Source organism: Geotrypetes seraphini, chromosome 14 (genome assembly GCF_902459505.1).
Source record: "Geotrypetes seraphini chromosome 14, aGeoSer1.1, whole genome shotgun sequence".
In the NCBI taxonomy this organism is placed as follows: Eukaryota; Metazoa; Chordata; class Amphibia; order Gymnophiona; family Dermophiidae; genus Geotrypetes; species Geotrypetes seraphini.
In genome coordinates, this window is record NC_047097.1 from 22,310,143 (window position 1) to 22,325,521 (window position 15,379).

At 40.0% G+C, this 15,379-nt stretch overlaps 2 protein-coding genes across 13 annotated transcripts in view; one reads left to right on the plus strand and one right to left on the minus strand.

Moving 5' to 3' along the window:
• FAM227B (family with sequence similarity 227 member B) overlaps nt 1-15,379 on the plus strand; it is a 413,569-nt gene that overhangs the window by 91,779 nt on the left and 306,411 nt on the right. The gene's annotated exons all lie outside the window — the stretch shown is intronic.
• Nucleotides 1-15,379, minus strand: part of FGF7 (fibroblast growth factor 7) — a 95,533-nt gene that overhangs the window by 19,289 nt on the left and 60,865 nt on the right. For 2 of the 3 annotated variants that reach the window (XM_033920270.1, XM_033920271.1), the window contains exons 3-4: nt 6,434-6,537; nt 213-2,869 (exon numbers count right to left, since the gene is read on the minus strand). In XM_033920270.1, the coding sequence (XP_033776161.1) occupies nt 2,675-2,869; nt 6,434-6,537 (299 nt within the window). In that variant the 3' untranslated portion in view covers nt 213-2,674. Of the gene's footprint in view, nt 1-212; nt 2,870-6,433; nt 6,538-15,379 lie in introns of those variants that run through there. The other variant, XM_033920272.1, reaches the window with a different exon arrangement.

The window sequence follows — 15,379 nt, forward strand, 5'->3', positions numbered from 1 at the left end:
AATATTGAACAACTAAGGGCAGTACTGGGCAGACTTGCATGGAAGGTGTCTGTATATGGCCTTTTAGTTGAGGGTGGGCTGGGGAGGGCTTCAATGGCTGGGAGAGTGTGGATAGGCTGGAGTGAGCTTTGACAGAGACTTCAGCAGTTGGAGCCCAAACACAGTACCAGGTAGAGCTTTGGATTCTTGCCTAGAAATAGCTAAGAAGAAAAAAAAATTAAATTAAATTGAATCAGGTTGGGCAGACTGGATGGACCATTCTGGTCTTTATCTGCCGTCATCTACTATGTTACTGTGTAAGACAATGCCATTTGTTCTTCCACTAACCAAGGGTAATGAGGAATATAGAGAATAAAAATGACCAGGGGGATTCTGTGGAGGTGAATGTTTATTACAGTTCTTAAATTCAAACTTGTAAAAGTAAAATGTAAGTAAGGCAAGGCAACAAATTTTTGCAATACCAGATTTGACTCTCAACCACCAGACTGCATTGTCTTTTATCTCATAAGTCAAGGTTAGTCAGTTTAAGGCCTGGAAGCCAGTGATGGCCTTCATTGGTTTCTTTCCCTAGTACATAATTCCTCCACTTTCTCTGGTATCTTGCAACCAGTACTCCTCCTGGAATAACTTCCAGTGCCACATTTGGCCCAGAAGGGAGTGTTCCTCTGATGACATGACTAGCCCAGTCACTTAGGAGAGCTCAGAGAAATTTGTGGAACTTAGATATTGTCTGATCCCCCATTGATACTCACACTCTCTAATCTAATCTAATCTACAATTTGTAAGTTGCTCGATGCCTAAATAGGTTCAAGGCGACGTACAATTCAAGTGATAGGCAAAAGAAGAAGAATTAAGGAGGAAGGAGACAGTAAGTAGGAGGAGGAGAGGGAGAGTCTTTTACAGGGAAGAATAGAGTGGACATTAGAAGTACAGTTTGCATTGGTTGCCTCGCTCCCCCCCCAAAAAAAAAAAAAAAAGCACAGGAGCTTGGCTGGTAGTACATTGAATCAGTAATTAAAAAAAAATAAACAGCTGTTTGAAAAATGGCCCTGGCATTAGGCATTTGAAGAGGGCGAGGAGAAGATTAATAAACCTTGACAAGAGCAAATTTGGAAGGTTAGGAGAAGAAATGAGATGTTGGAAGTCACTTGGTAGGAGAGGAGGGAGTGAGAGTTGAAGCTGGTTGAGATGGTGTAGGGAAGAGTGCATATAGGAGGAGGGTTGCATGTGGGGGAAAAAAACTGGGGAGATGGAAGATGCAGGATGAGTGTGGGAGCAACAGAATGATAGAAAGAAAGTGTGTGTGTTGGGGGGGGGGGAGTCATAATTTTAATTACATGAGTTGCTCTAAGTTCACCTGAGTGACTGGGTTGACCGCATCATTAGAGGCACACTTCTCTCCGGACCAACAATGTCATTAGATGGAGACCTTTTGCCTGGAGTGTGAGTTATTTTGTCCTGTGATAATTCTAACTCTCACAATGAAGATTTTTGGCAAAATGCATCCTCCCCCCCTTAATCCAAGATCACTACCATGATGTTCTGAACTTCAGTGGCCCTGTATTCTGATGTATTCTGATTTTGAGGCATTCTTTTATGCTTCATTCTTTTGTTTTATGTACTCTTTATAAACTTTGGTGCTCCATAAAGGATGATTGATCAGAACAATCCCAGAAAAAAAAGCAGACGTGCTCACATTGCTGCTTTTAAATGCCCGCTTGTTCTAACAGTGAGGCATGCAAATATTGGAGAAGCAATTGCTCTATGACTTTCATGTCATATATGTACAGTGCACTAATTCTTTTAATGCTCAGCTTCGATATATAGCAAACGAAACTGTTAGGTTGGAATGTGTTATAGTTAAATGCTAAAAATGACATTTTTTTTAATGTCATTAGTTGGTTTTCTGATGTCTGATCAGAAAGAAACACATCCTAAACTTTGTATTCTCTATTTACTGTATAGGCATTCATTATTTACTGAACAGATATTATAACACATTGACGTTATAGAGTAGGCATGTGAAATTTGCTAACTCAAGGGTTTAATTTTTACAAAATGATTTTTATCACTAGAGGGACTTAAATATTTAATGATGACCTTTCAAACTAGCTTTTTTGTCTGATTGCTACAGTAAGAAATGTATAAGAACATATTGATTTAATTAATACATTTCATTATTTTTAATAAGATATATTTAATGTACTACTCAACATCCACATGCAGAATTGACTTGATAATCTGATGAATCATTCCAGCAGCCTTAAAATCTGACATTTTATATTACATTATCTGCTTTTATTATTTATTTATTATTTTTATAGCAGCCATATTTAAGAAGCAGATACTTTATTTTTTTTAAATATAAACCACCAGATAATCAAGTCAAGGCTTATTTTGAGGATAATATAATTTAAGAAGTTACCCAGTTACTAATACTAATGTTGTAGGATTGTACAACTCTTTACAATTTTTTACAACTTTTAGTTACTAAATCTGACTTTGTTTATATTTTCAAATCTTTTTCAATGCAGTCATAAAATAAACGCGCAAGTCCAGCTTGTTCATTTTTTCAGTAGTATTCCAGCCTCTCTCAATTCGTATCTTTCTTAAAACCAAAGAAAAGAAAAAAAATCTGCTGGAACTGGTGCTTTCTCCTGTAGCTCCTGTGTGATTAGGATATCGCCAATGGCAAGAAGTGTGATCCTTTGTGTTCTTTCTTTGTTTTTTTGCCTTTCATAGGGAGGCCTTTGTTGTTTAAAGCAATAAACATTTCTCTTCCATTATTTGTCCACTTTGCAGATGCATAAGTATTGTAGTGGTTTTCTTGGATGAGTTCTCTGAAATTGCAGTCCTCATTGCAGAGCCTCTATTTAAAAGTAATATAAGGAAATTAAGCCCGTCAAATACATTAAAAAAATATGTTCTAATCTTAAATTTACTAAATTATTTCCATATTATACTATTTTGGAGAGTGTAGTTGGATGAAAGAAAGGCAGATTGGAGGTAGGGAGAAAGAACAGGAAGAGTCTTTTCTATAAACTTCATGGGGTAATTTTCAAATAGCACAAAATAGATTTCAGTCTATTCTCTTCTATTTTTGCAATTTTCAAATAGCCCATATACAGTAGTTGCAAAGTGAGGGAATGAGGCCCCATTTTTAGCATATACTTTAAAGCAGGTGCAAATGTAACCACAGGAAAGTATGCTTTAGACATTACGAATGAAATCCCCATGCATAGTTTTCCTTACCTGACCCTTTTCTGGCCTTGGGTAGAAGTACCAAGATTAATTTTATAAGTGTCTGTCTTAAACATGTAGAATGACATTTTATTTACTTAAAATATTTATAATCTGCCTTTCTACAGTTCTAGGTGAAGCATGAAATAACATACTTAATAAAACCTTTATATAAAACAAAACTTAACATCAGTCTCATGTCATAGATAAAACACAGCACACATATCTAACCTGTATGGGGTAAACAATCTGGGTCAAGAATCAACAAGAAAAATAAATATAAGCACATGAACAGCAGAACTAATTGCAAAATGATTGATTAAAAATTTTACACATTCGTGTAGACACTTATAAAAATGCTTAGGGGTGTGCATCCATAAGAGTAGGAATTCAGAAAACTTACTTTCTTTTTTTTGACATAACCATGTGGGGGAGGGGGAGTGGATCATATAGGTCAGTTGTTCCTGGCATATATACTGTACGCAGTATATAGATTGCATACATAACTTCATATGCAAAAGCTTAAAAACAGAAAAACCAGATACAGACCTTAGCATAGCTTCTACTTCATTGCAAATGGAGGTGTGCAGCTGCACAATGCTGACCTCATTGTGAGATCATTAAGGTGCACCTGCAAGGCAGAATGCCACAATTAAAATATGTGCTGCGATTTGAACCCATGACCTCTGGAAAATGAGCACAGGGCTTTTACCCAGTGAGCCACAGCTGCTTCTTTTCAGTCATGGGGGTTTCTACCATGAGAGATTAGTGATCCTAGCCATGTGAAGGTGAAAATATCTGATAAGATCTAAGCTATCTTATCAGATGTGAGGAAGAAAGACATTAGTGGAAGCTGCTGTGGCTCAAGGGTAAAAACCTTGTTCACATCTTCCAGAGGGCATAGGCTCAAAGATGAAAGCGACTACCTTAACTTTAGGAAGAAACTAAAAACTCTCCTCTTTGGGTCAATACACTCCATTGACAATGGATAGAAAATGTTGTACAACCTCGTACTTCATGCATTTTATGTTATAGAACTCTGCCTCTCCTCTTCTAACTCTCATCCTGGTTATTCCCTCTTATGTTCCTAGAGTTGTATTTCCTTTGACTTGTATGTCGCCTTGAACCTTTTCAGGTATAGAGCGACTCATAAATACTAAATTAGATTAGATTATTAATTTTGGCTCCAAAAATGCATTAGGGCTTATTTTCGGGGGATATAATTTTTTTCACATACTACAATCATCTCTCCCTTCCTCTCCTCCACCCCAATTCTTCCTCTTTCTTTTCTCCCCCCCCCCACCCCATGTGCAGCATCTTTCTATCCTCCCTCCTATCCCCCTGTGCAGCAGAACCCCACCGACCCTCTCATCGTGAGACTGACATATCGTACCTCTGAGGCTTCCAAAAACAGCAGCAGCGGCAGCGCTCTGAACAGCCTGCATCACAGCCTTCCTCACCGAGGCCTTCCCTCTCCTGCATCACTGATAATGTAATCAGTGATGTGGCAGGGGGAAGGCCGTGAAGCAGCTCGTTCAGAGCACCGCCGCTGCTTTAGGAGACCTTGGAGCAGAGGTATGTCAGGTCTCACCGTGGTGGTGGTTGCTGAATTGACAATCCAATTTTTTTGGTGAATCAGGCAGCACTAGTGTCAAGGATGGAGTCTGGGAGTGTCGTGAACATTCGGGGTGGGCTTATTTTTTGGGTAGGGCTTATATTATGAGCATCTTTAAAAATCATGCTAGGGCTTATTTTCGGGGAAACAAGGTAATAACTGACAATGACACCTATAACCCTTCATGCCTAATTTTAAACTTTTTTCATTGGTGGTATCCTCAAGAAGGCAAAACAAAAGACAAAACTGCAGAACAATTATACAAGATGCAGGCAATGTTTATTTCAATAAACAATGTGTTGTGCACAAAATAAACCACCTAAAGTGAGTAACGGGACCTGACACTGTCCATGTTCGATCAACACGTCTTCATCAGGGGTCCCAGGAATGGTGGTAAAAGATATAAATGCAACAATTTTTGCCTTGTATGTGAGAACCATTCAGGAAGCCGCTCAGCGTCGAGCAGCAGCAGATGCTCCAAAGCGTATTCCTGCTTGGTACTGCTAAGCGGCTGAAGCCGGAACTTGCGGCAGTGAGCGAGCGACCGGGTTAACAGCAGGGCAGGAGCGTGGAAAGCTCACTGCTGCCCACTACACCTCTGGACCACCAGGGATTCCAGTGGTAGAGGAAGTACGATGGACATGGCAGATAGAGGGGGGACAGGGTGCAGAGCCTGGCAGCCTGACGGAGGCCTGCAATAAGTCTGGGAGGGGATTGTGTGGGCACTGGGCGCTGGCTGAATATAAATCAGGACCCCTATTTTTTGAACATGGAGGCTTAGTTGGATACTGCTTTTGGAGCCTCGGTTTTATGGGCAGGTTCTTCTATTCCACCCTAGACGTTGCCATTGCTCTGGTACATCACCTATCATATTGACTTCAGAGTAGATGTAACAGAATGAAAGTTTAGGTTCTTACCTTTGATAATCTTCATTCTGTATATCCATGCAGGAGTCAGTACGGCCCGCCCTCTATCTACTCTGTTTCTTTCTGTATTGCCCTCATTGTTTTGCTTCAGATGTTTCTCCTTTCATGCCTGAGTATCTTCCACCCAGCAGAAGGGCCCTGCGGGGAATCATTTTACAGATGTGGGTACATATCTATACCACTGGCTTTGTTCCAGTTTGTGCTTGCTGTACGCACAGGTTGGTTCCATATTGATGCCATATTCTTGCCTGTTTTTCATGTTGCCTATTTATTGCTTTTTATATATTGCAGAGCAGAACAGAATACTGTTATGTTGACGGGGAAGTTCCCCTTGCCCCCTTTGTGTGTATGCTTTGTTCCAGTGCTATTTGTTTGCTTTTGGATTCAGCTGTAGGAGGCTCTAGGTTCCTCAGCTAAGTGGGAGAAGCAGAGAAAAAAAATGTGTGGTTTTCTGCAAGACCTGGTTCACGGGTTGAGATAAAACACCTATTGTACTGACTCCTCCATGGATTTACAGAATGAAGATTATCAAAGGTAAGAACCTAATCTTTCAATAAAATATAGTGTAATACATTTGTTTGCTCTATTTCTAGTAATCTAGCATATTATAAACATTTGTCGTTGTAGAATATTTGTAAAGACAACACAATACCTTTCCATAGAGTTTTCCAGACTTGTTCATAGCTAAAAAGTATTCACTTTCCACTCCTTTGATTGCCACTACTCCAACTGCCACCGTTCTGATCTCCAGGATACCTGGAAAAAATAATTTTGATGTTTGTAAAGTGGTCATGTACTGTTACTTGACCCAAGAAGGGTTCTTTCCTTTTAAGCAGTTTCAGAAGACTTCTAGTTTTACCTAAAAGCAGTTAGGGCATTTCAATAAATTGATGCCTTAATCTAGGTACCCCAATGCCATGCACTTAAGAGTCAGTTCTATAATGGCATGTTGGCTTCAGGGTGCCATTATAGAGTACTAGTATATATTGGAATTGGCACACCCATGTTTGGGCCCATCCTTTTATGCCATACTAGTGGCAGGTGTAAGTTGACACATGACTGGGAGAGATGCCTGTGGCTCAATCATGCTCTACCCACATGAACATCACTTTTGCAGTTAGGTACTATGGCACATAGGCGTTACCTTATAGAATAGGTACCTGTCAATTAAAGGAGCCTTTGAGGCAAGTAAGTGGCACATATTTCTAGGTGCCAGCTTATAGAATTGCCTTCTCATAAGAAAATAGTTTTGATAGTTATTATACAAACTAGACTACATTTATTAAAAAAGAAAATATATGAAAGAGAGAATATAATTTTCAAAATGATTTAGCTGTTTAAATAGCATAACACATACAGTTAAATATTTAAAGCATGGAGTTTTCCTCCCTCAAATAAAGCAAGTATTATTCTAAGGGACATTCAGCGTACAGTGTCTGCAGAGATGTATGTATACACCATGACTTGTATATACTGTATTTCATTTTTAAGTTACTGTTGGCTATTTCTAGCAGGTTACTCTCTGCCCTGTCTATATTTAGATTATTATGAGATTGGTGGTATGCTGCAAAGCAGTGTGTCCCAATGTTTTTGTGCTGGTGACTGGCCAAATAAAACTGTGTGACCCTCCCCCCAACCCGGAGGTACAGATAATGATATGGCGAGCCCACCTAAGTCGTGACTCCAAAAGCAGATTTTGTGACCCATTTGGGCCCTGAGCCACAATTTGGCAAACTCTGCTGTAAAGTGAACAGGACAGGACATGCATATTCATTAGGGCTAGCCTGAAAACCCAATTGGCCTGGTGTTCCTCCAGGACAGGTGGTTCCCAACCCTGTCCTGGAGGAACACCAGGCCAATTGGGTTTTCAGGCTAGCCCTAATGAATATGCATGAAGCAAATTTGCATGCCTATCACTTCCATCATATGCAAATCTCTCTCATGCATATTCATTAGGGCTAGCCTGGAAACCCGATTGGCCTGGTGTTCCTCCAGGACAGGGTTGGGAATCACTGCCTTAGGCAAATAGCACTAATAAGAAATTGACTGGTACCACCTACTTGAAAGAATAGAAACCTCAGCACTTTCAATTTATGAAAGACACCACTGAATACTGTGCATATAGCACAATGACCTTTATGAGCACTGAAAATTAACCAGATTTAAAATATATTAATATATGAAAATAAAGTATTACAAATTTTCATCCAACTCAGTAAGTGTTGTGCTGTAAAGCCAGAAAGCTTGAAACTTTCCCTTTGAAGGATATGAGTTTTTCCTCAGTAGTCCTTAAACCCTAGTCAGGATACAAGATATAAATGGGGATGAGGGGATACAATACAATTCAGTTCTTGAATTCCACATAATACCTCTTCAGGTCAACGTGGATTTTAAGAGACTGGACAAAAAAACAGGATTATTACATAGTAATTAAAATTTGGCCCAATTCAGAGCCAACCTTGTCCTACAAACACAATCTTCATCATAGATATTAAAAAAGAATTGATTGATTTTTCTAAAAATAAAGTAATTTGTGATCTGTCTCACCTGTAGTGGGAGATCATTCCATGCTACAACTGATTGATATAAAAAAAGAGGTAGCAAACAATTTTTTATATTTCACTCCTTTTACTGAAGGGTATTCAGCTTCATATAATTCCTAAAATTATAGCCTAATGCTCTAAAGTAAGGTTGTCCAATTTTGGTCCTCGAGGGCCGTAATCCAGTCAGGTTTTCAGGATTTTCCCAATGAATTTGCATGAGATTTATTTATACGCACTACTTCCATTGTATGCAAATGGATCTCATGCATATTAATTTTGGAAATCCTGAAAACGTGACCTGTCGAGGGCCGAGGTTGGACACCCCTGCTCTAAAAGAAGGTAAAACCAAGTTAATTGAGGAGCCCAACCATGATCTTAAACATTAAAATACACAATTTTAAATCTAATTTGAGCTTCCACCGGTAGCCAGTGTAGAGAGACCAACAACGGTGTCATGTGATCATATTTTCCAGCAGAAAAAATAAGCTTGGCTGCAGTATTTTGAATAACCTACAGTTTAAACTACATTATTAACCTATAATTCCATTGAAAACTTACTGTCCAAACTGATCCCCAATATCTTTGCTGATGACTCAAATTAGTGAGAATTGTCAGCAACAAGAAATTTTCAGTCAATCCAAGAATGACCTACAGGGGCCAAAGAAGGTATTTTGTTTTCTCCCTATTAATCATTAATTTGTGAGATGTTATCCATTGATTGATTGTATCTACACAAATATTTATTTGTTCTAGGACAAAATCCCAGTTTCCTAATATACCTCCTCTTTTACTAATGCGTAGCACCGGCAGCGGCGGTAACTGCTCTGATGCTCAGAGGAATTCTATGAGCTTCAGAGCAGTTACCGCCGGCGCTAAAACCCACGCTACGTGTTAGTAAAGTTTCAAGTTTATTAAAATTTTGATTTACACGCAATATTAAATATTTTCAATGCGTATCACAAAAATAAAATTGGGAGCTAAATAAAATCATTTGAACAATAAACATAAAAACATATCCATAGACAATTAATAATACATAAGGAATACAGGGATAAAACTACATTTGTTTAAAGTAAAGAACCAAAAGAAAAACATCTTTGGGAAGAGCAACATCAGGAAGATTATTTAAAAAACAAACAAAAAAAAAACATTAATATTTAAGTGAAACTTGGGCTAAAAATACATATTTAAAAGAAGACTTAATCTAAGAGTAAATAGGAAGATCATAAAAAGAAAAAAAGATTATCTGATTTAAGATTCAAATGCATCTTTATAAAGATAGCTTTTTAATTTACTTTTAAATTTTTCTAGAGAGGTTTTGGGGTATAGGGAGTGAAATTAATATCGGCAGCATAAATCAGGACTTCTGGTGCACAAGGTGCATCATTCTTGATCAGTGGGTTATTTTCCTCTAACTGTGAGATGTGTGGAAGGCATCATCTACCTTTTTCGGCTCTGCCTCCATCCTCACTGGGCTATGCTGCTATGCTATAGCTCCTCAGTCTTTTCTTCTACACACAAGTTGGAAGATCTGCTCTGAATGCCATAGTCACACCCTTCCTCAAGAAACCCTCACTGGACCCCGCATGTCCCTCCAACTATCACCCCATCTCCTTCTTCTCCAAGTTACTTGAATGTCATATTCACCGCTGTTGCCTGGACTTGCTCTCATCCCATACTATTCTGGATCCACTTCAGAAAGGCTTTCGCCCACTGCATTCCGTGGAAACTGCCCGTACTAAAATTTCCAATGGCCATATCCAAAGGCTTCTGCTCTATCTTCATCCTTCTTGATCTGTCTGCCGCCTTTCATACTGTTGATCATCGCCTACTCATTGATATGCTGTCCTTGTTGGAATTCCAGAGTTCTGCCCTCTCCTGGTTTTCTTCCTATCACTCCCATCGCACCCTCAGTATATGCAATGGTGGTTCCTCCTCCACAGCCTTCCCACTATCGATTGGTGTACCTCAAGGCTCTGTCCTGGGACCACTCCTTTTCTCAATCTACATTTGCTCACTTGGAGCGCTGATCTCCCAGGGCTTCCGAGTATCACCTCTATGCTTACGATTCCCAGATCTACCTCTCTGCGCCAAATATCTCTACTAAAACCCAGACCAGAATCTCAGCCTATCTGTTCGACATTGCCACTTGGATGTCTCACCGCCATCTAAAACTGAATATGGCTAAAACAGAGCTGCTCATCTTCCCGCCTAAACCCACCTCTTCGTTTCCCTTGTTCTCCATCTCTGTGGATAACACTCTCATCCATCCTGTTCTGTCTGCTCGTAATTTCAGGGTCATCTTTGACTCCTCTCTCTCTTTCACCGCCCAGATACTACATATTGCTAAAACCTGCCGATTCTTCCTCTGTAATATTACCAAAACCCTTCCTCTCTGAGCATACTACTAAAACACTTATCCATGCCCTCATCTCCTCATGCTTAGACTACTGCAACATGCTACTCTCAGGCCTTCCACTTAGCCATTTCGCTCCCCTCAAATCTGTCCAGAATTTGGCTGCACAACTTATATTCCAGGAGAGCCACTATAATCACGTTACCCTTCTCCATTGGCTTCCCACCCGTTTCCGTATACAATTCAAACTCCTTTTACTGACCTACAAATGCACTCTTACTATCTCTCTTCACTTATGATCTCCCCTGTGAACTCCATTCAGCTGGTAAGTCCTTCCTATCTGTGCCCTTCTCTTCAACTTGCAACTCTGTCCTTTCTACCTTGCTGCACCGTATGCTTGGAACAAGCTGCCCGAATTCCTATGGCGGGCTCCGTTTCTGGCAGTATTTAAGGCCCAGTTAAAAGCCCACCTCTTTGAGAGTGCTTTTGACTCCTAACTCCTCTCACCTTGGTTCTGCATCCTGAACACTAAATCTCATATCTGTCTGTCCAAGTTAGATTGTAAGCTCTTCCGAGGACTGTCTATAAATGTCAAAATGTACAACGCTGCGTACATCTTTCAGTGCTATATAAATGATAAGTAGTAGTAGACTAAAACCACTTTGGCTTTCTCTCATTAATCCATGCTTATGTATATGTGCGTTTATTTTGTTCTTTATAATAGTCTCTACCATTTTGCCCGGCACCAATGTCAGACTAACCAGTTCATAATTTCCCGTATCACCTCTGGAAACCTTTTTTAAAATTGGCATCACGTTGGCCACCCTCCAGTCTTCCGGTACTATGCTGGTTTCTAAAAAAAAAATTACAAATTACTAACAGAAGCTCTGCAAGTTCATTTTTCAATTCCATCAGCACTCTGGGATGTATACCATCTGGGCCAGGTGATTTGCTACTGTTCAATTTGTCAAATTGACCCATTACATCATCCACTGTTACAGAGATTTGTACAAGTTTCTCTGATTCATCAGAATTGAATACAATTTCTGGCACCGGTATCTCCCCCACATCTTCCTCAGTGAAGACCTAGGCAAATAATTCATTTAATCTCTCTGCTATGTCCTTGTCTTCACGGAGAGCCCCTTTTATCTCTAAATCATCTAGCGGTCCAACCGATTCTCTTCCCGGCTTCTTGCTTTTAATGTACCTAAAAAAGTTTTTGAATGTGTGTTTTTGCTTGCAGCACAATCTTCTTTATGAGATCTTTCTTTGCCTTCCTTATTAGTGACTTGCATTTGACTTGACATCCCTTGTATTGTTTACAATTATTTTCAGTCGGATCCTTCTTCCACTTTCTGAAGGATTCTCTTTTAGTTAGAAACATAGAAACATGATGGCAGATAAAAGCCAAATGGCCCAGCTAGTCTGCCCATCCGCAGTAACCATTATCTCTTTCTCTCTCTGAGAGATCCCACATTCCTATCCCAGGCCCTTTTGAATTCAGTTCTCATAGCTTCCTTCACCTCACTCTTTAACATTGCCGGCTGCTGTTTGGTCTTCTTCCCTCCTTTTTTATTACATAGAATATATCTGTTCTGGGCTTCCAGGTTGGAATTTTTAAATAACATCCACTCCTGATGTATATTTTTGACCTTTGCAGCTGCACCTTTTAAGTTTCTTTTTACCATTCTCCTCATGTTATCATAGTCTCCTTTTTTAAAGTTAAGTGCTGTTGTATTGGATTTCCTATCTAAATTTATTCCAGGGATTATATCAAATCTAGTTATAGTAACATAATAAATGACAGTAGATAAAGACTTGTGTGGTCCATCCAGTCTGCCCAACAGTCATATTCATTCTTAAAGCATAAAACCAGTAATTCATTTTACTTGCTAAGTTTCAGTATAAGATGTTTTTTCCCTCCCCCCTTCTCCAAGATAGGTAAGACCTGTACTCATGTTATGATCATTGTTATCAAGCGGCCCCAGCACCATTAACTCCCTCACCAATCTGTGCGCTCCACTAAGAACTAGATCTAGAATTGTTTCACCTCTTGTTGGTTCCTAAATCAGCTGCTCCATAATGCAGTCCTTGATTTCATCACGGAATTTTACCTCTCTAGCATGCCCTGATGATACATTTATCCAGTCAATATCGGGGTAGTTGAAATCACCCATTATTACTGTGTTACCCAGTTTGTTAGCCTCCCTAATTTCTGATAACATTTCTGCATCTATCCATTCATCCTGTTCAGGCAGATGGTAGTACACTCCTATCACTAGCCTTTTCCCCCTTACACACAGAATTTCTATCCTGTTTGAATCAAGGCCTTCCTTAACATGCCTCCACCAATTCGATCCACCCTATCATTATGATATAACTTGTACCCTGGTATAACAGTGTCCCATTGGCTATCTTCCTTCCACCAGATTTTAGAAATGTCTATTATATCTATCTTTTTATTTAGTGCTATTTTATATTCTAATTCTCCCATTTTGTTTCTTAGGCTTCTAGCATTTGCATACAGACATTTCAAACAATGTTTGTCATATCTATTTACAATTTGCTCAGCAGTTGGCATAGATAATTTACAACCTTTAAAATCAGCCTGCTCTGATTTCAAGAAAACCTGATCTACTGTGGTCTGTATTGCAATTTCCTTATGTTCTTATGTTCATTGGTACCCACATCCAAGATGGCAGACTCCTCCCAAGCACTGTCTAAAATCTTATCTAAGTGACACGTGAGGTCCGCCACTTTCACACCAGTCAGGCAAGTAACTAAGCGATCCTCACGTCCACCAGCCACCCAGCTATCTACATGCCTAATGATTGAATCTCCCACTATAATGGCTGTCCTAGCCCTTTCCCTCTTGGGCAGAAGTTCCTGGAAACATATCCTTGGTGCTTGAGGACATTGCATCCCCTGGTTGGCAGGTCCTGGCTACAGGTTTGCCTCGTACTGCACAGGGTGATGCTCTCCTAAACACTAAACAAGACTTTCCTCAACTGCTATTTGTGCCCTAATCTGATCTAATGCTCTGAAATGCAACCTAAAATACTAATCTTGACTAAAACACTTTTTATATATAAACCCCAACAGAGACTCTAAATGCTACTCTAGTGCCTAAACTGACTTTGCTGAAGAAGCAGAGTACTGAACTAAAAAAGAGAAGAACAATGAAATAACCTCCTGAAGCCCAAGTTTTACCTTTTCCCAAGTTTGAATGCTACCAGTTAAGATATTTCAATGGCGTTTCTCTTCCCCTTAGCAGATCTTCTCTCAGCTCCTACTCAGCAGAAAGGGTTGCCGCATTTGGGTCCTCAGTGCTCACAGCAGGCTCATCTGCCCCACCCTAGACTCAGGGTCTGCTTTACTATATCCCACTGGTGGTCCAGAGGTGTAGCGGGCAGGAGCAAGCTTTCTGCACTCCTGCCCCGCTGCTGAGCCAGTTGCTGCTGTGAATTCTGGTGGTTCAGCTGTACTAAGCAGAAGTGTGCTTCCCGCACTGTTGCTCAGCGCTGAGCAGCTTCTTGAATGGCTGCGACCAGTCTTGCAAGAATTCACGGGAGCCATTCAGGAAGCCACTCAACACAGAGCAGCAACGCAGGAAGCACGCTTCTGCTCAGTACAGCTGAACCACCAGAACTCACAGCGACTGGCTCAGCAGCGGGACAGGAGCGTAGAAAGCTTGCTATTGCCCTCTACACCTCTGGACCAACAGGGATTCTAGGTATGCAGGTCATGCGGAAGGTTTGGCAGCATGTAGGATATCAGCATAGAGGAGGTACAAAGGACAGGGCAGGGAGGGAAGGGGGCTGGGAGGGAGGGGGTTGGGTGCTGATCCTGACAGGAGGGACTGAAGGGGGCTGGGTGCAGAGCCTGGCAGGGAGGGGGATGGGTGCAGAGCCTGATGGAGAGGGAGGGAAGTGGGCTGGGTTCAGTGCCTGGCGGGGGAGGTATGGGGCACTGGGTACAGATCCTGGCAGGGCAGGACAATTGAATATTAAGCCACCTGACTTATATGACTTTTTCTTTCTCTTCTTAAATTTTAAGTTCTTGTAAACCGTGCCGAGCTCCACTTCCGTGGAGAGGATGCGGTATATAAACTTAAGGTTTAGTTTAATTTAGTCAACCATTTTTCCTCCTTTTTTAGGGGGGGGGGGAAATGGGGGTCTCGACTTATATTCGAATTGACTTATATTCGAGTATATATAGTTTCTTTCTGCCAAAAAGATTATTGAGGTAAGAACCTAATCTTTCCTTGTATACTGCCAAAAGCACAGCCACTAAAATTTTCAGTAGCCCTGGTCATGTATTTATTTTTAAATGATTAACATTACAATAATATAAATATTGTTGTGCTATGTGGTTATGCAAAAAAGTAACCAGAAGTCATTTTTCTTGTATGAAAACAAATGATGCAAGCCAACATGGTGCCACATAATATTTTAATTAAGGAAAGGTCCTATTAACTTCAGAAGTAATAGAGCTAATATTAAAAAGGATTTATGCAGTTAGCATCAGATGCTATCTACATAAGTTTTTTTGTTTCAAGATTCTCTGCTGGCATATGAATACATTTTAGCTGATATATTATTAATTTTAATTTCATATTTTATGTCTCTTGTAGTTAAGTTATTTTTTTTATATAAATTGGATTACTTTTATTTAACTTTATTCCCCACATTTACAGTTT